This window comes from Lutzomyia longipalpis, chromosome 1 (genome assembly GCF_024334085.1).
Source record: "Lutzomyia longipalpis isolate SR_M1_2022 chromosome 1, ASM2433408v1".
Taxonomy (NCBI): domain Eukaryota; kingdom Metazoa; phylum Arthropoda; class Insecta; order Diptera; family Psychodidae; genus Lutzomyia; species Lutzomyia longipalpis.
The window spans coordinates 32,707,499-32,731,258 of record NC_074707.1 but is presented as its reverse complement, the minus strand read 5'-3'; the positions used below and the strand labels follow the sequence as shown (position 1 = coordinate 32,731,258).

At 38.7% G+C, this 23,760-nt stretch overlaps 3 protein-coding genes across 4 annotated transcripts; 1 reads left to right on the top strand and 2 right to left on the bottom strand.

Moving 5' to 3' along the window:
* Window positions 1-5,523, bottom strand: LOC129788558 (uncharacterized). Its single transcript, XM_055824778.1, has one exon. The coding sequence runs from the start codon at window positions 5,521-5,523 to the stop codon at window positions 1-3; it is 5,523 nt and encodes a 1,840-aa protein (XP_055680753.1).
* Window positions 5,524-7,158: 1,635 nt separating this feature from the next.
* Window positions 7,159-11,350, top strand: LOC129786064 (leucine-rich repeat-containing protein 15-like). 2 transcript variants are annotated; one of them, XM_055820864.1, is made up of 3 exons: window positions 7,159-7,729; window positions 8,174-8,201; window positions 8,290-11,350. In XM_055820864.1, exons 2-3 carry the CDS (start codon window positions 8,197-8,199, stop codon window positions 9,803-9,805), a joined length of 1,521 nt encoding a protein of 506 aa, XP_055676839.1. In that variant the 5' UTR covers window positions 7,159-7,729; window positions 8,174-8,196; the 3' UTR covers window positions 9,806-11,350. The 2 variants fall into 2 exon arrangements, with proteins under 2 accessions (XP_055676839.1, XP_055676840.1); XM_055820865.1 differs by having other exon boundaries at window positions 7,551-7,708.
* Window positions 9,811-22,090, bottom strand: LOC129786038 (arrestin homolog). The gene is made up of 7 exons (XM_055820828.1): window positions 21,066-22,090; window positions 20,270-20,332; window positions 18,008-18,172; window positions 15,851-15,977; window positions 15,300-15,716; window positions 13,590-13,745; window positions 9,811-12,050 (listed from the first exon to the last, which is right to left on the bottom strand). Exons 1-7 carry the CDS (start codon window positions 21,149-21,151, stop codon window positions 11,397-11,399), a joined length of 1,668 nt encoding a protein of 555 aa, XP_055676803.1. The 5' UTR covers window positions 21,152-22,090; the 3' UTR covers window positions 9,811-11,396.
* Between the last annotated feature and the right edge of the window lie 1,670 nt (window positions 22,091-23,760).

The window sequence follows — 23,760 nt, the reverse complement described above, 5'->3', positions numbered from 1 at the left end:
TCAGGGGGCGTTGCATCGTTGGTCGCGTTGACGCGCCAATGCGTCAACATGCTGCGGGGGGGGAGATCCTGAGGGTGGTAATCCCTCATCAATGGGCAACTTGGAGAGCTTTTGCACTGCCCTGGTGTAAACTCCCTTAGCAGTGCGCACTGTTGCAACGCGACACTTTCCGTCTCTTCCAGGGTGAACCTGATCCACAACAGCCAGTGGCCAGGCATAGGGCGGCATGTCGTCTTCCGAGATGAGCACAACATCCCCTGGCTTAATGTTCTCCTCTTCCTTTGTCCACTTGTTGCGCCTCTGAAGAGTTTGCAAATACTCCTTCTTCCATCTAATTGCGAATTGCTGCAGGAGCTTCTGGCACAACTGCCACCGGGTGAGTAGGCCTGGGTTGATGTTTGTGAAGTCTTGAGACGGCATCATCACCAGTGGCTTCAGTGTGGTGAAATGCCCTGGACAAAGAGCTGGTTGTTCGTCTGGGCCCGCTGGGAGGGGCGTCAGTGGCCGGCTGTTGAGGATAGCCTCGATCTGGGAGATGACGGTAGAGAGCTCCTCGAATGTCAGAATTGTTGTGCCAATCTCTCGACGAAGATGATGTTTGAGAGACTTGATTGCGGCCTCATGGAGGCCGCCATGATGGGGAGATCTAGGAGGGATAAATTGGAAAGTGATCCCTCTATTGGAGCATTCATTTTGCATCTGAGGTTGGGATTGGAGATCGTGGAATAGCTTCTTGAGTGCTGCATCGGCTCCAACTAGATTCTTTCCATTGTCGCAGAAAATCTTCCGCGGGGCTGAACGGCGGCTGCAGAAGCGGGTGAGAGCCGCAAGGAACGAGCTGGTGGTCATGTCTCCCAGAACCTCGAGGTGTACCGCCTTTGTGGCGCTACATACGAAGGCACAAATGTATGTCTTGTAGGATACTCCCCCTCTCTTGTAGGCTGGTCTGGTCAACACTGGCCCACAGAAATCTACATTGCATACCGCAAATGCAGATTCGTAGCTGATCCTTTCTGTAGGGAGATTGCCCATCCGCTGAGCAAGCATTGTGGGTCGCTGTCGCCAACACACCACGCAGTTTCTAGACACTGAGCGAGTGAGTCTCCTACCCCCGAGGAGCCAGAACCTGTGTGATACTAAGGCAAGTAGCAATTGGGGTCCTGGATGCATTTGGTCTTGGTGTACATGAAGAGCGATCAAATAGGCGAGACGTGATTTTGGCACAAGCACTGGGTGTTTGAAGTCATACGATTCCGCCCCTTCATCAAGGCGGCCACCAACCCGGATAATACCGAGGTGGTCCAGAAAGGGACTCAACCCTTGGAGCGGCTTGAGTTTCCCAGTTCGGTACAGGGAACCGTCTGCAAGTGCATTTCCCAACTCACTCAGATGCACATCCTGAGTGAACTTCACGAGTGTTTGTTCTGCATGGTCCAGTTCACTGGCTGTGATGGGTCCGTTCTCCCGTGGCTTGGATTGAATGGCAGAGAGAAATCGGAAGACATATGCAACAACTCGTAGGATACGACGGTAGTCATTCGAACTGGAGAGAATGGAATCCAAAGGGTGCTTCTCCTCTACTGCGGGTGCAGCGGGCAACGCAAGAACTTCAGCAGTTTCAGGTTCATTGCGGGATGGATCACGTGGCCATGCATCAACCTCCATTGTAAGAAATTCGGGGCCATGCCACCACAGATTGGATTCCTTTAATTCATGAGGGTACATCCCCCTGGAGATGATGTCAGCCGGGTTCACAGCAGTAGGAACGTAGTGCCATTTTCCCGCGTCCGTCAGTGCTAGAATCTGGGTGACACGGTTGAGGAAATATGGTTCAAGCTTCATTTTCTTGGAGCGTATTTGTCCTAACACACTTGTGGAGTCAGACCACATGTGGTAATCGGTGACTTCAATGGAACTTCGGATTTTACTGAGCAACTTGGCACCGAGCAATGCAGCGCATAGCTCCAATTTGGGAATTGTGGTTGGTTCAGCCGGCGCCACATGGGATTTGGCGACCATGAGATGAGAAATCCGCTGCGTCCGGGAGTCCCCAGTCACCAAGTAGGCGACAGCTCCGTACGCAACATTGCTGCTGTCAGCAAATATATGAACCTCCCGAATAGTGGACTGTATTGAAAACGACATCCAGCGGGGAATTGAGATGTCCTGAACGCTGGGGAGGGATGCTAGGAGATTCAGCCACTTGCCGAGTATGGGTTCTGGAACTTGCTCATCCCAGCCGATCTTCATTTGCCAGATTGCTTGCATAAGTAATTTTCCGAGGATTACAACTGGTCCTAATAGACCCAGCGGGTCGTAAAGAGAAGCCAGCACTGAGAGGACCACCCGTTTTGTGTGCACGGATGGAGATTCACGCTTCCACTTGAAAGATAGTCGGTCCTGAGTCTTTTGCCAGATCATGCCAAGAGTAGCGGACGCATCAGGTAAGACATCGAGGACCTCCTCAGCAGAGGACTGTGGCAGGATGGAGGAGTGGCTGGCATTCCACTTTGACAGGGACATTCCTGCCGTGGCTAACAATTCTGTGAGCTCCTGGACAGCTCGCTGAGCCTCCTCCAGTGTCCGGACAGATGCCAGGCAGTCATCCACGTAGAAGTGCTTCCGGAGAAGCTCACTGGCGAGTGGATGGGTTTTTGATGCTATCTCTGCCAGCTCCATCAACGTCCGGGTGGCAAGAAAGGGAGAAGAGCTTACGCCAAAACACACTCCTCTTGCACGGTAATGCTTGATTGGTTCATTGGTATCGAACCTCCAAAGAATTCGGAGATAATCTCGGTGGGGCGGATGTATCAGGATTTGAGGATACATCTTCTTAATGTCGCATGAAAAGGCAAATTGGTGTTCCCGGAATCTCAAAAGGTTGGTCACAATATCGGGCTGCACCGTGGGACCGATCATGGTGACATCATTGAAGCTCAGCCCGGTCAGAGATTTGGAACTGGCGTTCATCACGATCCTGATTTTGATCGATGATCCCGAAATCTTCACCACACAGTGATGCGGCATATAATAGGAAGGGCGGTGCATCTCGTCTGGCGGAACCTCTTCGAAGAATCCTAAATCCAGATTCTCCTGCATCGCTGCATGGTATTGGGCTTTGAGTTCTGAATTTTGCTCCAACCGTTTCTCAAGGCTAAGCAGTTGACGAGATGCATTGAACAGGTTGTTGTGTAGCCTGTCGACATTGGGTTTCAGAGGGAGGTGGACCACATACCTGCCAGTATCATCCCGGGTAGTGGTTTCCTTATAAATCTTTTCTGCTGCAATATGGTCTGGGCAGGTACTGCGTGGGGCCTCCACTTGCTCTGTGACCCAGAGCTTCCTAATTGAGGTATCTATGGATGACAGCGTGGTAGCTGCCACAACTTGAGGGGCAGCAGGTTCTGCCGGCGGGACTGTGCACGGTCCCGAGATGATCCACCCAAACACGGACTCTTTCAGCACAGGTAATTGAGCCCCGAGTCTGAGCACCTTCCCGGAAACCACATCATTGTAGAACTCGTTGCCAATGAGCAGATCAATTGGCTGAGAAACGTGCCAGGTTGGGTCAGCCAGTTCCATATAGCCTGGGATGGGAACTGATGCTGGACTGACACACCAATTTGGGATATCCTGCTGGAGGATGGAAGGAACGACCTGACAAGTCATGGAGAAGTACTTCGAGTTATGGAGTGATCGGACAGTACACTCGGTTTGGTATTTTGCCTTAGTCCCCCCATCTACAACCCCCCCAATGAATAAAGTGGAGATGCACTTTGGGAGCTTGAGTTTTTGGAATAGGGACTGCGACAGCAAATTGGCTTGAGCTCCGGAATCCAACAAGGCGCGACATTGGGAAGGAACGCCATGTCTATCCAGAATGTGCACCACCGCTGTCTCTAAGAAAATCTTCCTTGGTGCTGATGGTTCAGTCAGCGATGAGCACACAGCTGCTTCTTCTTTTTTGTCGTTGGTCTGAGGCGGAGTGGAGACACTCGGCGGGATCGCAGGCTGCGTCTTCTCTTGTGCCTTCGCACCTGTGGCCGGCTGTGGGGCATTTGGTCTGAAGGCCTCATGCAACAGCTTGTTGTGGTGTCCAGCACAGGTCGTACACGTCCCAAATGAGCAGTCTTTCGTCATATGGGTGCTGACCAGGCATTTACGACACAACCCCTTTTCACGGATGAGAGCCAGACGGTCCGCTGGTGACATCCGTAAGAACTTCGGGCACTTGAATACCCGGTGATCAGTGGCTTTGCATGCGGGGCACGCGGATTCGGCCGTGGTGGCCAGTACATTGGACTTCCCTGACTTCTGGGGAGGCTTCCCTGTGTTTCCCTTGCTTCCATGATCGGCGGGCTTCGGTCCAGGGGTCGCTTGGCATACTTCAAGGGAACGGAGTCTATCCTTCATGAACAACATGAATCGGGAGAGGGTAGGCTGGCGGCTGCCTACCTCTCGAGACCACAACACTTTGCTCTCATGGTCTAGCTTGGACAGCAGCAAGTAAATTATCCACGGATCCCGGTTGGTTTGGTCAAGTGCATCCAACGAATTCAATACTGAACTAGTAGTGGTGTACAAGTCAGTAAAATTTGATACCGTGGGGGTAGACACAGCTGTCATTTTGTTCAACTTCTCGACATGATGATGTACGATGGCATGCTGATCATCATAGTGAGCACAGAGCGCATCCCATGCAATGATGTAGTTGCGGTCGGTGAGGGAAATGTTTGCCACAAGTCTCTTGGCAGTTCCGGTGACTGCAGTCATGAGGTACTGCAAGCGTTGGATGTTGGAAAGCCGAGGATTCTGGTGGACGATGCTGACAAACATGTCCTTAAAATTGTACCATGCTGTATGGTCTCCATTGAATTCAGGGATCGTCAGCGTTGGCAACTTGCAGTGGAAGGACTCACCAGCCGCATGGGGGCTGAAGCTTCCACTGCGCGGACTTCCCAAAGACTCCCGGAAATGCTCGAACATTCTTTGGGTACGCTCTTCCGCCTTCGCCTGGTGCTCCATGAGATAAGCTAGGGCGGATTCAAGCGTGGTTTTTCCTGGCGTAGGGGGTAATCCTACATCAATGCCTGGATGGAGATTGGGGGGCTCACTATCCAGATGATCCAGCAGAGATGGCTGGAGGATTTTGGGAATGGCTCCGGTGTGGAGCGGACGTCCTTCTGTAGGAGCATCGGATATAATCGGCAATGGAGACGGCTCTCGCCCTGAAGCGGCTTGGGGAACCTCCTTTTGATACTCTCGCAAGACAACTCTAAGGTCCCTCTCAAGTCGGTGTATGCGAGCCATCAAATCCTCATGTTCCTTCGTTTCAGCCTCTGAATCCCCATTCTCCTTGAGGATAGTATGGTGGATCTCAATCAGCTGTGGTTCGTAAGTCTGAAGCTGGGTGATCATCGTGCTGACCTCCGAAGCATTCCCACATTCCAAGTCCTTGACAATTTCCGCCGTACGTGCCTCCTTGCGAGACACATGGCCTTTCAGGGTGACTCTGCGTTCCATGGCTGGCATAGGTTATCGCTGGCAAAGGACAATCCTGTTGTCCAAGGATCGGAGGGCCAAAAAAGATGTAAGCGCAAAACGTACCTGTAGATGACACAGGGCGTCAGGTAAGGTGGCAGAGGCACTCACGGCAGATGATGGGTACCTGTAGATGACACAGGGCGTCAGGTAAGGTGGCAGAGGCACTCACGGCAGATGATGGGTACCTGTAGATGACACAGGGCGTCAGGTAAGGTGGCAGAGGCACTCACGGCAGATGATGGGTACCTGTAGATGACACAGGGCGTCAGGTAAGGTGGCAGAGGCACTCACGGCAGATGATGGGTACCTGTAGATGACACAGGGCGTCAGGTAAGGTGGCAGAGGCACTCACGGCAGATGATGGGTACCTGTAGATGACACAGGGCGTCAGGTAAGGTGGCAGAGGCACTCACGGCAGATGATGGGTACCTGTAGATGACACAGGGCGTCAGGTAAGGTGGCAGAGGCACTCACGGCAGATGATGGGTACCTGTAGATGACACAGGGCGTCAGGTAAGGTGGCAGAGGCACTCACGGCAGATGATGGGTACCTGTAGTTGCAGGTTCAATATAAAAGGAAAATTATAGCAATACTTCCCACCAGGATCCGGGTCGAATGGATCAAAAAAATTTTCGCCACGGAAAAAATGCACACACAACGCCAGAAAATGCAAGAATATTTCGCTGACGAAGGCACACGGTGCAAGGAAAAAGAAACACAATTATTCTTCCACAAATCACTTTAATTTTTAATAAAATCCTTCAATTTTTGCGCATGGAAAAAATATCGCGTGGCGTTTTTTGCTAATCATTAAGCGGAAGTCGTGCTGACGTTGAGAGACGTCAACAACCCAAAAAAAAACTTCTTTCACTTTTTGTCAGGGGGCGTTGCATCGTTGGTCGCGTTGACGCGCCAATGCGTCAACACAGCTGGAAAGTGGAGAAGACAAAAATGGGTCATATTTATACACCCTTATCACGGAATCATTTAAATTTTGTATATTTGCGCTCTTCGTTACACACGGCTGACAATTATTTATTTCTTTTATACATCCCTCCTGTCCAAAAAGGCAAAATCTCCTCTGAATAAAACCTTCCATTGCCTTCATTGCGCAATGGTGTGAGATATCGTGTAAAGAAAAATTGAGAAAAATTCAAATATTCCCAGTTACAATTTTGTGGGAAATTTTTGATAAAATTTGCGTCGTAGTGAAAATGTGGATTCTTTTTGTGAAAATGTGGATTTTTGTGTGGAAATCTCCTCGTTTATCGAGAACATAAGAGGTAAAAAGAAGAACGGAAAGTTGAAGAGATATGCTTGACAATAAATATTTTGTGTTAGTCAACGATTTGTTATATCTTTTGCGGTATGTTGTACATAAGATTTCCTTAACCTTTGAGAAGCTTTTGTGGTGCTTCAGCATCCTAGCAAAGCTCAAGCTCTACCCCCAAAGCTTTGATACAGAGACTCACACACATTCAGTTTGGGAGGAAATTCCATGACATGTGTTGTATTGTGTAGCAGAATGAAACAATCATTTTACGCTTGTTGCCCATTCTAGACCAATTAGTTATTGTTTAATGACAACGATCCCATTACAGCGCTAAGAATTCAGTGTAAATATTGTTAGATAGAATTGTGGACGTTCACATCAGAATTACATTGAAAAGTTCATTAAGATTTCTCTAATCAATAAATAGTCTTTATGTGTTTTATACCTACTCACATATTATATGTATGTATACATATAGTTACTACGGTTGTTACATGTGGAAATCAAGAAGAAATAGTCTTTAATTTAGCAAATAAACTCAACATGCTCAACATAAAAGGATATTAAATTACCAAAGAAAACCTAAAGCTATTTCCCACACAATTCTAAAATAGAAGATTTAATTCGAATAAGCAGATTGTGTGAATATTTGTGCCTTTATCTCATTTCACAATATATGTACATATGTGGCTGCGTTGTCTTCTAATCAGAAATCACTTGCTTGAGTACTTCTTCAATGATTCTCCTCTCTGTGAGGTCAAAGTGCTATCATGCGATTGACACAACTTCACAAAATGTTATTTTTCCTATTCTTCCCATTTGAGTTAATTCATCGATTTTTTTGGCTTCCACGTGGAATTGACTTTTCTCGGCTTTTCTTTCACCAAAAAGTACGTGCTAGTGATTATATTGTGAGTATATGAAGGTAGAGAAACCCTCGGTGGTGGTGATTCCCAAAAGTTTTTCCTGCTTTTGTCAATTCTTTATCAAATGTGTGTTGGGAAAAGTACTTCAAAAGTCGCATTTAATTTCTTTTTATGTGAATTTTCTTTCACGTGTGAGAATTTGTTCCGGAACTTTTTCCATAAGTAGGGGAAGATGGTATAAATCAGGCCTTGGGCATTGATTTTATATTATTCTTATGAAGAATATAGAATAAAAGAATTTACTTAATAGAATGAAATATTGATTTAATTGATAAATTGAAAGAAGACAAAGAATTAATCTCATCATTCGTATCAAATCATTTTATTAATGTTTTGTATTTCTGCGAATACATAAAAACTTCCTGGAAAATTGGGAATCCACCTGCGAGGACATTAGGCAAAGTATTAATTTTCCATTATGACTTTCAGGACGAGTTTCAATTGGATTTTCAATGTTGTAAGTTCTCCGAAAACCCCTAAAGCTATTTTGAGTTTTTTTTTTTATATTTAGTGTTCTGAGCTTTATGCAAAATATCATATTTCAGGCATGAAATCATACTCTTTGCTGCAGTATTCTGCCCCCTCACAGTGTATACCATCAGTCCAATAAGACCAGATGTGAGGGAGGAGCTGGAGAAGATTCAAAAGGAACATTTTGTGCATGAAAATGACTTCAGTGGGACATACATGGACTTTGTACCGAAAGCTCTACGATGGGAATTGGCTTTTATCCTGTCATTTGAACTTCGTGTGAATGCCTTGGATGCTAATGGATTGAAGATAATTCAACAGGCCTTTGGTTTGGATGATGGAAGCACCGTGATAATGAAAAGAAATCTCACTAATTTAGAGGGAAAATCTCTACCCCTAAATGGAAGGGAAATAAATGTGACAACGTTGGATTTATCGGAAAATCAAATTGATGAAATTGACAAGGATGCTTTTGGAGGATTTATAAATCTGCATCGTCTCTATTTGGATCATAATAGATTATCTCATATGGCTGTGGGAGTCTTCAACCCCTTGATGAAATTGAAATACCTCAGCTTGCATTCAAATAATCTCCAATCCATTGACACTATGAGATTCCCTGAGAACTCCAGCCTTGAAGAGTTATTCCTGATCAATAATCACATCACAAATTTACCTGAAGGATCTTTTGAAAATTTACGAAAGCTAAATAATTTGCACTTATCACGGAATCACCTTCAAATCCTCCATGAGGATGCATTCAGGGGTTTGTCATCGCTCAAGCATTTGATGTTGAGAGAGAATTGCATCAAACATCTTCCACGTGGTATTTTCCGGGAACTTGGAGAACTTTCCCACTTGGATCTCGAGCACAATCTCATGGAGTTTATTGATTCGGAGATTTTTGTGGGAAATGAGAAGCTCTTCAGTGTATTATTGAGTGAAAATAGACTCACTACCTTGCACCCAGATACTTTGGTGCATCTTAAGAAACTTGAAACGGTTATGCTGGATAGCAATCAACTTGTTGAATACAACTTCAGTGATCTACACACAAGAACGATACGACTCACAGATAATCACCTGACTGAGCTGCAATTCAACCCCAATGCTACCCATATAAAGGCACAAGGAAATAAAATTGAGAGAATTCTTGTGCCAAGCACGGTGAATCTCATTGATTTGCAGGTCGATAGCAATAAAATTGAGGATTTGGGAAATATCACTACCATTTCCACCCTTACAGCTCTCTATATTGCCAACAATAGTATTTCGGATCTCCCAGAAGATTTTCACAAGCTAACGCGACTCTCAGCCCTGGATTTGTCACACAATCACCTGACACATTTATCCTTTAGCTCGTGGACGACGAATTTCTCCTTGACATCCCTCTATGATTTGCGTATAAATGGCAACAATTTTTCACATCTTCCAACCAATTTTCTGGATTTCTTCCCAAACCTTCAGTACCTGTATATATGCAAAAATCCCTGGAACGCCACCTTCCTCCACAGCTTCAGTGAACAGTGCATTGGCAGAAATATTACCCTGAATAATCCCAATGATCCAACAAATGATTGTTCTAATTGAAAGAATTTTTCTTCCTTCTTTTCTTAGTGATTTATTTACAAAATTAATTATTAAATTCAGCATTACACATTTTTTTTTCTTTCAAAAGTCAACCTACCATGTAAATTTTTTTTATTTAAATCGGACACTTCTACATCACTGTTTTAATTTTTATCTACGAAACATTTAATCTAAACGTTAAGCTTACACCTAAATGAGCTTTTCGTTAGGGGCAAAATGGGGTGAAATGGGTCAGAATCAAAATTTGTTGGGAAATTTTATCTAGCTTAAAACTTCCTCATTTTGCGTGACCCATTTCTGCCCCAGTGTCCCCTAAAGTAATTCTAATATATTTTTAATGAATATAATGCACAATGCTAGTAATAAAATTGAAAAATTAACCGAAGAACTTCTGTTAAAATATACTTTTTTTTTAAGACGAAAATTGATTTTTCCTAAAAGGATTTAATGTTTTTTACTGAAACACAAACAATATCCATCCATCCGAATTAAGTTTCAAAAATTATTTTTTGTAACTTTGAACATAAATAACATGAAATGTAGTCGCAATTTGAAAGCTTTTTTTCTTGGAAAATAGAAAATTCTATACCCTAATAGGGAAGTACGTATCGAAATTTTTGACACCGCTTTCCTCTTTCCCTTTGCAAAGTGGAAAAGAATGTTGACCTATTTATTTTTCAATTTCTGTAATGAATTTTCCTAGAATTTTTCACTTCAACATCAGTTTGAAAATATTTTCTTTAATTTTTTTTCTTTAAAATAATAGTTAAGCAATAAATATTGTTAAACATACTAATAGATATTTTAATTTTAATGAAAAAAAAGTTTTCTTGATAAGTATTGTTGCAATTTATGAAAATGAAAGAATTAATGAAGTTAAGAAAAGACCGGATTGGAGAAAATAGAGAAAACTATTAAGATGCGAAGATATTAGAATTTTTTGTCTATTTCGTTTAATATCAAATTCATCTTTAATCCTTTAAAATGTGAGTGGCTGATCCTAAATTTAAACAATCTATAATATTTTCAATATTTTGTAATGAAGCATAATTTTTATGAGCTCATTATGCAAAAAATATCACAGAAATGTTTTCACTAAAAAAAAGTTTTAAATGTTTTTCAATGTTAAATAGAGCATTAAAACCGCAGAAAATTTTAATTCACGTGAATTTCAGTTCGCATTTAATAATTCATTAATCAATCTTTCAGTATATTTTAGCTATTGACCTGTTGGTATTACTTTAACACTGATATTGATTTTTCAAAAATTTAATCACTGGACAACAATTTTCAATTCCTCAATCAAATTGTGGAAAATAATGATTGACAGCATTGTGAGGAATTTTCTAAAAAGATTTTCTACGCCGAGAAAATACCAAGAAAAACCAGAAAATGAGAGATAAAAGGATCAAATTGCGACTGAATGATGATTTGGCATCACATTGTGCTTCGAATAGCTTTACCCTTGTATCATATTGGGGGAAAAGTTGTAACGAAAGGAGAAAAAAGAAAATTTCAATTAAAGTCCATTTAATCAGAGCTACATCCCCGACATTCATTCCATTGTTGGATGAGTACTAAACGATTCAGGCTAAATATCAGCTTGCATGAGCGTATTTGGCGTGTGAATTTGTACAGTGACGGTATTTTTGACTTTCGTCCCACCTATTTCATCATCATCCTCCGTCGTTTGAGTGTCATTTGAGTCCTTTTGTGCGGACTCAACTACCACATCGTGAGCTTTCTCGTCAATCTTGCATAGAGCATCCACCTCACAGATTGCGTCTGCAGCATCGGTGAGTCGGTCGATGGAGTCCACCCCTTTGGGGTTAGCACGTGGGGTGGTTTGGGCCTCATTATTGCTCTCCGTGTCAACGTAGCCCAGCACAAAGGGCAACTTGAGACACACCTCACCACCCATTCCGCTGAGTGTTAGCTTCACTTTCACATAGTACGACACGTAGATGGCGAAGACATTGCGATCTTCGTGCGGAAGAAGCTCCATAGGGGAACTAGGGGCTATCTTAGCATTTTCAGCCCACAAATTCGTATCTGTCGATGTGTTGAAGAGAGCACCCTCGACAGCAATCCAATTCTTCGTGGGGGCACGCGTTGGCAACAGGAAGTAGGTGTTGTGCAGAAATTCCCCAGGGCCAAGCTGGTTGTTCAGACTAACATCAGCCACGACATTCTTGAACTTACCATTGCTAAACATACAAACATCCACGTGCTGAACTGCAAATATCTGAAAAGTAAAGAGCAAAATGATGGGAAACTTCCATTGAGAAACCCACACATTCCATGCCCACAAATCAATCAATCGACGAGAAAAGTTTCTTTGCAACTTAGCATGGTGCTTTTCCCACAAAATCACCCAATGTAGCATGGCCCTTTATAGAATAATTGTAGATATGACAGGAAAGTTTTGACATCAACATGGGTCGTCTAGAGAGTCTATTTTTACTACTAAAAAACATTCTTATGATTTCAGCGCTTATATTAAGCTTTCCCGTACAACTTTTCAGGAAGCTTCATACTTCGGAGAAAACTTTTGAGTTGGAATTGATTTTGAATTGTGCTTTTGCGTGAAAATTTCATGTGAAAAATACAACAAAGTTGTGGAAAATGGTGTGATAAGTGGAAAAAAAATAATAGAACAAAATTTTTGGAAATAAAAAAAATTGTTTTCCCATATAGAGCTTTTGCTATATATAAAAAAGCTGGAAATTATTATTCATCAATTTTTGAATTTACCAGGCAGAAAAACAAATTAATTAGCAAAATAAAGTGAATAAATTTTAAAATTATGAATTTACTAAAAAAAAATTGATAGGGCTCCAGAATGTTAAATTAAATTAACCCGGATATGGAATGATTTTATTCCTGAAATTTCAGGCAAAATGCTGAATCAATTCGACTTTTGTAATTAAAAACAATTTTATCAAGATCTAAAAGAAATGTTCAATTAAGAAAAGTATATTAATACAAAATAAATATAATTGACTATAATTAATCTTTCCGATCTGTAAATGGGGTGCAAATATTTTATTACAGATTCTTTTAAGAATTAATTACATCCTTTTATCATCTTGAACTAACAATATGTAAGTGAAAGAATGAAAAAGATGAAATTTTGAGTAAAAAAAATCAATTCTGGAATCCTCTATTTCAAAGGATTGTATTTTCAAGAGGCAACGTATGTTTGCTGAGTTAACAATATCGAGAAACCCTCGGGATTCAATCGCCTTTTTTGAGCTTCAGTAAACCAATCAAATCATTTCTATATATAGTAGAAGAAAATTTTCTTCATCCCTATTCAGATTGATTTATTCTGTGACCTACAAAAAGTTTCTTCAGAAGAAAGTCCGCAGGTCATATATACTACAAACTAAGCTAATTGATATCTTTTGTGTGTAAAATGTTTACGCTACAAATATCCTTTTGCATGAATGGAAAACAACACAATTGTTGAGTTTTTCCAACGCCCTGTTGTGTTTACGGGTGAACACAGAGAGTCATCAGATTATTTTTCATCAAGTTGTATCGGATTTATGTACAACAGCACATAACTCAGTGTGATGGTGAACAAACTTTGCATTTATTTTTTGAATTTTGGGAATGAGTTTCGTCTTTCTTGTACCCCTCGTCCCTTTCATCCCTGGGGGAGGTACAATGTAATACAGCGGCGAGGGTAATTGATTGGATTCATGTAGCAAAGGTCCGTATACATCACCATTATTTACAGGGTAATGTTTATCTGACCCAATGGTTTTTAAGAACTCACCCGAATTTTCCTCACAATTTTTCGGCTGTCGTTACGCACATCGATGGTCACGGCTATGTCTTCGTCATGGCCATAGGCTGATTTATTGAGTGCCGCTTTTAGACTTACACGACCCTCCGCCCACAGGAATGGCTTATCGACAGATCCCTGAGGGGCCTGGAAAATCGTGGTCAGAAAATGGATAAATCACCCCCACGCGATGAGGTAAACACACAGACAAAGCGAAGAGGTGTCATAGGGCAAAAGGTGAAAAATTGTAACGGATCATGAGTCAGCTCTTACACAGCACATACAGCAAAAAGCAGCTCATATCCATGGAATTAGAAGCACTCATACAAAGATAATCTTTAATTTTTTGAGCTTTAGGGAAGCTTTAAGGGGGGTCTCTTGGGCAAACTGTTAGAATTGACATACTTTTAATGTTTTCATTTTTCTTGGGGTTTTCTTAAACTTACTTTTCTAATGTTGGTTACATTTGTAGCCTAATTATTGAAGAGTAATAAAATCAGTTTTCGCCATTTTAGGTGCGACGCCATCTTGTGATTTTCCGACTTTTCCACAGAACTGTCCTAAAACACAAAGGTAGGTTTTTCTCAGGATCTACTGAATGGATTTTGATGGGGTAAAAAGCAAATGAAAGAGGAAATACCAATGCAGATTTTGATGTAGCGGAATTTTGAATTTCCTTTCAGGGGCTAAGAAAAGTGGAAAAATGTGACTTTTTTCAGATATTTTTGACGTTTTTTCACTTTTCTCAGCCCAAGAACGGAAATTCAAAATTCCGCTACATCAAAATCTGCATTGGTATTTCTTCTTTCATTTGCTTTTTACCCCATCAAATTCCATCCAGTAGATCCTGAGAAAAACCTACTTTTGTGTTTTAGGACAGTTCTGTGAAAAAGTCGTAAAATCACAAGATGGCGTCGCACCTAAGATGGCGGAAAGTGATTATCTTACTCTTCAATAATAAGTCTTTAAATGTAACCAACATTGGAAAACCGAGTTTAAAAAAAACCCCAAGAAAAATGAAAACATTAAAAATGTGTAAATTCTGACAGCTTTCCCAAGAGACCCCCCTTAAATTAATATTGATTCTTTAGTGGAAAAGGGAATTAAAAAGCTTTAAAAAAATTAAGAATTGAAAAACGAAACTTAAAGTAGAATAAAATTTGTCTTATTAGTACACAAAATGTCTAATTTGAACTCAAAAAAATGTCTTAAAGGAATCCAAAAAATATTTGTTAGTTAGGTAATTTTATTTTCTTTAAATTAAAATCATTTTCTAAATTTTCAAAAAATTCTTAAAGTCACATATACCAAAGCAACAACATTGTATGATTTTTCTAAAGCCAAAAAAATGATTTAAAAAAAAATACTATTGAGGTAATTAAAAATTAACATATTTATACAATTTTAATGCGAATAGACATTAATGAATTGCATAAATATTCATTTAATCTGCTTTCGGCAGCTTATTTTACCATAATTGCCATATTAGCATCATCAAATTATGTGTACTGTTTGCTGTTAATCGAAAAGCATGAATGAATCAAAGCCATATTAAAATCAATTAATTATATGTGTTCTCTCTGAACACGCCTTTTGTTTTATCTTTACCATGCCTGGGTGCTTCCAATTCATTAAGCTTTTATCCCCATAAGTGGGAGACCCTTAATAAAATAGAATAACCTTTGAGGAAAGATATTATACCTCAAATACTTCTGCGTCGGAGCTTGTATGCGGTGGGCCTTTCTCTTTGGCTGTGTCGATGCGAGCTTTGGTGCTGCCACTGCCGCAGAGTTTATTGGAGAACTTGAGAGCTTTCGGTGATAGGCGCAACCGAAGGCATTTTGGGATTGAGGGTGCTTGAGATTGGGGCGCCTGGGGGCAACACCTAATCTCTGCAGGAATTTTATGTATAAGTCGTATTCCCAATTTAACTGTTGAGCGTTTTTGCATCTTCTCATCGGACTGATTCGCAATGTAGGCCCTGATGTCGTAGCTCGTACCAATCGGTGCACCATTGTAGTGCTTGGCAGGGATTAATTGGACACTGGGCGGTGCTACGGTACCAATTTGAATACTGAAAGCATGAGCACCCACACCCAATCTCTCCAGGAGTGCAGTCTTTTGTGGCCACAAAACATTGTGAAAACCATTTACATGGGACACAGCAGATATTGTAAATGTAAACCATAGAGGAAGGATTGGCAGTTAATTAACATCTTTGTGGGTGAAGTGTGGTAATTGGAGTAACCTACCTGAAGTGGGGTCAATTCCTCCTTCTTCGCCGAAGTACCCTCTGGCTGTGGCCAGACCTGCTTAAGTGCTATTACGGCCTCATTGCAGAATTTCAGTCCCATCACCTCTTCATCTTCTCTTCCATACCTACACACGAGTGCAAATGATAGAGAATATATTGAGTGATATTTTTTGTGTCGCTTTGGAATCATTTTACGCTTCAAAAAATTTCACAAAGAAAATCAACAAAAGGGAGGAATATTATTCTTCACACGAAGGACGCAATGAACATACCAAGAACATACAATAAACATACAATTTGGGATCATTAATCTAAATTAAGTGCTATGTAATGTCACTCGTTCTCCACCCATTCGTGCATTAATAAACTAAATTATCCATCTTAAATTCACACGTAAGACTGCAACAAATGCCCAAAAGACACCCACCTTATTCAGCATGCAATGTAAATTTTCTGAATATTTGTCACCCCTAAGGTTAACATAAATGTACATACATAGCATGAAATTCCATATCTTTCCAAAAGTCTGTCACTCATGAAGAAAAGCATGCGAAATATATGGGTGGGTGTACTTTATTCTGAAGAAGTATGATACCCTCATCATATTTGAATAAAATATAAATAATACACACACCACGAGACACCCTTCAGTGTGTATTTTCTTATTAAGTTAGGGTTGAATTAAGTCATCGTTTCCACACTTTCAACTCTTATGAGTTCATAAGTTCATCTCATCCTGCTCTATTCAGTGGCGTAGCCAAAGACAGTGTTTACGTGTTTAAACACCCCAAAAGTTCAGATAGTTCACGAGTTTTCTTTAAACAGTTGCGACTTCGTATAAGATAATCCTGGATGTACTATTCTCACTCATTACAAATAATGAGTGTGAAGAGTACATCCAAGAGTTTCTTAAGTGGTTAGATTTAAATGAAAAAATATTAATATTGAGATTTTAAAATGATAAAATTAACATTAAACATTAAAAATTGTAAGTTTAGTGTTAGTGAAGAAATGTCAAAATTAGATAATAAAATTGTAAAAAATTTGAAATGAAACATCAATCGTTAAAAAAGAAAAGCCAAAAATTTTAATTGCGTAAAGAAATGTCAAAAGCAGTAAATTTAAATCAACGGTCATTAATACGGTTTATTAATTCGATTAATACTAAACTTAGAAATATTGATAGCTTTATTCATTCTTTTTTAAAATAATTTTTAGCAGCTTGTAGATTATAAAAAAAACATCTTTTTTTTTTATATATTTCTGACTACGCCTCTGAATCTATGTGCACACGATGGCTATATTGGTGAACTTAAACACAACTAACAGGTGTTTATTAAGGACATATTTTCTCTTTTTTCATACTGATTTTACTGATTTATTTGCAAATAAATTTTTGCTGATTTTATTGGAAAATTATTACAATTACATAAAGCTATAATGATATCAAATTTGAAGGTTGGAGGTTTGTTTAATAAATTTTAAAGCGTTGGTGTTGAAACCACTGCTGGGGGTGTTCTGTTTTGATTAAATTTGCATAACTACTAACCTCGTGGTTATGGTGGTTACTCTGTAATTATTACATATTTTAACAAATCCTTTTATTAAATTAAAAGAGAGATGTTATCATCAAAAGTTATGAATTTTACGAACTAATCGTCTAAAATAAGCTTTAATAAAATTAGATTTAATTAATTTTCCTAAAGCTTCAATAATTTTCCTCTTAAGATCTATAAAAAGAAAATCAAACATTGTATTTTTATTTTTGGCTCAATTTTTGGAAGATTTTCTATTATTAAAGTTTAATTTTGTTTCGTTCAAAAATGTACAAAAATAAATGAAAAAAGAAGGATCTTATGTCTAGAGCTGGAGGATGTTGCCATAATGCCAAAGGGACTAATCTAAAATAGTCTCTTCTTGTAACAAAGACATCCTCCAGGTTATATTCTCAAGTGTTTCCTTTCGAAATTCTACCGCTCACTCCGTATATGTATACCTGAAATAATGCTCATTTCTGTATAGAAGAGCGAGAAATCACTTTACACGTGAGCAATTTTCACAAATCACACCCTCATCCACCCTTATGTTAGACACACAACACCGTAATGCGAGAGTCATGCGAGAAATAGTATATTCTTTTCGTATTTTGAAGTACCTGAATGTCAAAGTTAATTGGCTGAACAGTCTATGTCCTACAATGTACTTGGGATCGACAAAGAGAACTCCTCGTAGAGCCTCCACGACACCACGTCTCGAGATTATCTCTCTTGTTCCCAAGTAGAGTGTCAGAACGGCATTTGGTGATGTTTTCTTGAAGATTCTGAAATTGAAAAGAAAAGAAAAAAGGCATCAATGAGTGAATATTGAAATTTAAATAGCATTTAATTCCACGCCAAGATGTTGGCATTACGCGGAAAAGCAATGTTTGGATTTTCCTCTCCTACTTAAGAACACCCCACACCTCCTTCCGCAGAATAGGAAAGACCACGAAATTTCAAATCCCAAAATCACCCAAAATATCAATAACAGGAACTCACACTGAATTAATTTCCTCAATGTTATCGTAAGAATTTATGTGCAGCATTTACATATAGAAGCTTTAAGCTCATACATATGTATACATATAGTATAACAATGTTGAGCATTCTGAGGAATTTCTAGAGAATTTCGAACTTTATTCAGATCTGTCGAATTGAAATAGATTTTGATAAGCTTTGCAATGTGAATGTGGATTAATTGGATAAATGCTTGAAACCTCCGGCATGCAAACTTTGGCACTTTGAGGAAACTTTTGAACGAATTTGGCAAGTTCCACAAATTACTCGAAAAAAATATCATGAATTATCGTAGCATTTACCATATATTGCAGACATTTCAAAGTCAGAATTTCCCTTATCGACTTCAATTTTACAATTCACACAAAGAAGTCAATGAAGATTGCTAAATCATTGGATTATATTAAAAATCATAAAAGTTTGCATAATTTAAAAGTTTCATGCTATATGCTTAGGATACTAATACAAAATGTACATAACTTTGTTTAAAGTTAGTGATGATGGAGAAATACAATATATCTTAGTGAGAAAAGTTATGTGTTGCTGTTGATATACTATCGATTTTCTAGATAGAAACCTTAATAATAATTTATTAACCAGACTATTCCATTACCATGTAAGTGCTTTAGTGAGTATATGTGAAAATTTTGCTTTACTTATCCTTAACGAATTTTAGATAGATATGCACGTATAAACTTTATACAAGTTCACTAGGAATTATTTGTAGTATAGAACTATAAAATTCAATAAAAATCACGTGTTACTAGAATTTCAAAATTTTTGCAAATATTTGTTTTTTTTTAAATTATAAAACACTTAATTATTTTAATGGATTTTTTTCCTTGAGTGTTGTTGTAAAATAAAATAAATATTTTCTGGTAAAAAAACTAATTAATTTCAATCTGGATTTGCCCATTCTTTGCTTTACTTCATGACCTTTGTAAGCATAAAAGTAGGAAAGAAAAAAATTAAAAATCAAATGATTTCGTTTGAAGAAAAAGTGTCAGAACTTGTGCGAAATTTCAAGAAAAATTGATTGAAAATAGACTTTTCTTGAAAATTTGGAATTAGAAAAATTCCTGCATTTTTTTAGTGTTAGGCTAAAATTAGTGTTAGGCTAAAATACATTTAGAATCATTAGAAAAATAATTTCAAATGTTTCAAAAAAAAAAAAGTTAAATCTTGGAAAAGACCTTTAAAAACCTTTAAATTTAATTTAAAAAAATAACTAAAATACCTAGGATATTGTAAGGATCTGGTTACTCCACGAAAGTAAAACTTACATTGTGAACCCTATTATGTATTTATTACGCCATAAAACTACAAAGAATTCTAACTAGTCGTAAAATATTACATAAAATTGTCATCTTTATTCAGAAAATGTATTACTTAGTGGCTGATAATGAATTCTTACATGAACACTTTAAGTCGTTTGAAACAGAATAAGCGACGATATTCAATAATAAATATTTGCTATAAATCTACAAAAAATATAAAGCTTTTCGTAAAGGTATTTTTTGTTGCTCAAAGCCTTTCTCTAATTGAATTTATTTTCCACGAATTAAGTACTAAAAAAACACAACATGTTTTAATTAAATTATTGCTGATGTAGCGTCAAAGCAAGTCCTTGGATGATGCTTCCAATTTAAAATTTATCAAATAATTTAAAAGCTTCACGTAAAATCAATGTTGCGTAAACTATTACCCTTCATTATTACAACTATGTACACAGGAAAGAATTCAGGACATCCTGCAAACTAGTCATTGGAGATTATAAAATTTGCTAAATATGGCATAATGATGTTTGTTAAGTAACTGTAGCATGATGCAAAAATACGGTTAAGTGATTAATTATTATATACCTTCGGGCACCGAGAGATTCAGCTTCAATTTCTGGTGCTCTTCTTACTCCACTACCGCTGGCACTGAATTGATGAATGTTGTTTTTAGGTAGATATGTTTCCCATAATGGAAGAGAGATAAGCGAAGAGCATAAAAAAATTGCAGAAGATGATACTATGTCGGGGGCAGTTAGATGTGATTTGAATGGGAATAAATGAGTTTGTATTTTAATCTTTGAACATTAATCAATGGAAAAACTCAATTCATTCCATAGAAATTTCATTGTTGGAAAATATATAAAATTGCATTATGCGTTGCTCGATTTATTTTACTACCTACATATAATTTTATTAGCTGCATACTGCAGTGTTCAATCGATAAAATTAGCTATAATTTTTTTTGTGGAAAAAATGTGCTTTAAAATTCGCTATTTATTTCGAAGCTTCTTCTTTAAGATTCATAGTAAAGGAAGAAAAAAATATTTTAATTAGCTTGACTCTTGGGACTTTGTATGAATTTGACTCATTAAATATTTAATGTAGATAAACAAGGACCTCGTAGCACACATGATAAGCTTTCAAATTAACTGAAACATCCCCCCAAACGTTTCTTGAGAATATTCTTTTGAATCAACAATATTTGTTTTACACAGAATAATTAAAGAAAAACTCCTCGATTTGCAAACAATTTAAGGTAGAAAAATTTACTTTAACAAGGAATGGAATAAAGCGAAAGCTTCTCCATTGATTCACTTTAATAAGCTTTTGTTCTCTGTAGTATATCGGTTGAAAGGCATCTAAAATAAATTCTCTTCACCTGTCTTCTTGAGGTGCGTCTGAAATTTTGTGCTGCTCATCGACTTCCTTTGTCATCATAGTGAGATGAAAAGGTTTTGTCCTCATGCAAGCAATAAATGCATTTTTCGCTTACATTGACTCAGGGAATCCCAACTTGCTCCAACCACCCTGTATGATTGCATTTGCCCCGCAGGCAGGATCACCTTACTTCTTTTGGTTTTCCTTCCACCCACTTACATCACATGCACGACACTTCCTCCCACATTCACCTGCCACCACCGAGACGTGGATGGGAGAGTGGGGAAATGTGAGTAATTTAGTAAATGCTATATGGATGAGTTTGAGGATACTGCTTGGATATGCATACAGTACCACCCATATATTTCTCTTTTCACACGTACGCGTTTAGAGTGAGAAATGGCTCATATTTCCCTTCCACTTTCAATTTACTTTCAATCAATCTAATATTCCTCCTGCCTTTTAGTCATGCCTCCCTCGCTTTTGCCACCAGGCCTCCTCTACTGGAAGACATGCTTTATAATTTTCTCAACACAGCACACAATCAATGTAAATGATGGGTTTTTTGTTGCCTTGAAATTTTATTTGTTTTTTTTTCCTCTTTACACCTTCTACCCCACACAATTAACTTCGATTTTCAGCACTTTCTTCTTACACGACGACACTACAAATGGTTCACTCAACTTATCCCAGCACGGAGTGTGCCACCCATCAAATTACATATTTATCCCTAATCACTTGGCCACGTAACTCCAATCCACACTAAACAACAAAATACAAAATTAACTCAGAAATTAATTACTTTAACTTCGTGGGGTCTTTGGGACGGTTCTGTTAAGGGAAGTAAGTCCATACCGAAGGTATATCCACGTTAATACGTATAGTGCCTTTACCAGAAATTACCCTCAATTGGCACGCAATACAACGTTTAACTTTCACCGACTGTTGATCCTGCGAGGAAGGAAAAAAAAGGACCAATTTACTTTTCACGTGAAGCTAGTCCATGTGCGAGGTGTTCGCAGTGAAATGCGCACGTCTTACTCGTACTGCGTGGTGAAAGCAACTGTTGAGACTTTCACTGTGATGTGAACTTCGGAAAAAGCACCCCTCGCCTGGAAAGTTCATTTTCCAGCCGTACACTTTCCACCGCGACGCAAACCGATTGCTCACCGAAAGGAAATTTTACTTTCCTTGCCAGACACACTCGTCGAGCATCATTCTCACGACATAACACTAAATACGCGATATTCATTATTTTTCCCATAAGGTTTACGCATGAAGAGCATCATTAGATATTTTTCACACAAACTTGAGCAAAAATGTAAATTGTGGTTATTTCTGCTGACGACGATGTTCGTGGGGGTGGATTTATATTTAACACCCTGCACACGCATTGTGTGACTTTTGATCATTATGGCAACCGTGCGACAATTATGTGAAACACAAAGAATATTCTGGCAATAAATGTGATTTTTTCGGCAATAAAGAACACGGGAAATATACCTGTTAATATGAGAAATGTCTTTCATTTTTATTACATTGTTTATTAAAAAAAATATCCAAAAGTAAAAAATTAAATGAATAGCCCTTTTTCTGAAATAAGTAATTTATTATCTTAAAGGCGGAAAACACTCATGATTAACTCGGAAAAAAGAGGTGTATTGAGAAAGTACTCCTAGAAAACTTTTCTTACTCGAATAATCTAAAATTGGGATGAAAAGTGGAGAAAGAAGTTTAAAAATTTGAGGCTCTGTTCATTTTGATGTGATTGAATCAATCAATTTATCAATTATTGGACAAAAATTGATCAATCTCAATCTAAATTAGTTGGTGATTTACTTCGTGGTGAACACCAAGTATTTGATTGATACTATCAATAAATTTTAATTCAATTAATTGTTAATCATGAATTAACCAAATATTGACCAAACCTTGTTCTTCAAATTTGTTATCAATCACTTGGTCAACTTTTGATCAATTATTAATCAATTTTTGCTCAATTATTGATCAATCAGTTTTCGTTTAATACATATCAAATTTTCACCAAAAATCAGAATAATTTAATCTTCTCAAAATATACAATTAATTTCATACTCTTTTTTTTTAGTAATTTTCACATGATGATCAAATTACATTATTAGCTCTTTTGTATAATAGGCTTGTCGTTGGTAATTAAAATTTAGAAAAAGGGGGGAAACGGAGAGTCATATTCATGTAGAAAAGTTTAGAAATTGTGAAAAGTTTAAATGACTGTTGACAAAGAGCTGTGGAATGGGGCAATTTTCCATCCTGTACATACAGTGGAAATATTGTTTCTCCTAACTCTAACTTCCGGTTACAGACGCCACCCGCCTGACAGACAACAATCCACTGTGCTATGTGTAAGCAAATAGCATATACATATAGAAAGGATTTCCACACATCACTAAGGGACATGTTATAATTTCATTCTCAAATCTCACAACGCACATGCCCTTCCTGCCAACCATTCCCCAAGGCTAATACAGAATGGGTATCATTGTATGGGTTCCATGGGCTGGTCCCACCGGGAGGATTGTATGTATATATGGGGAAAATGGACAGAGAAACAGGTCGCCCAAGGATATGTGAATCTTATGCTCCATGTCTCTCATTCGCATCCCCCACGTGTGCTGCTGAAATAATCCTCCAACCCTTCCGCAAGTCACGGATGTACG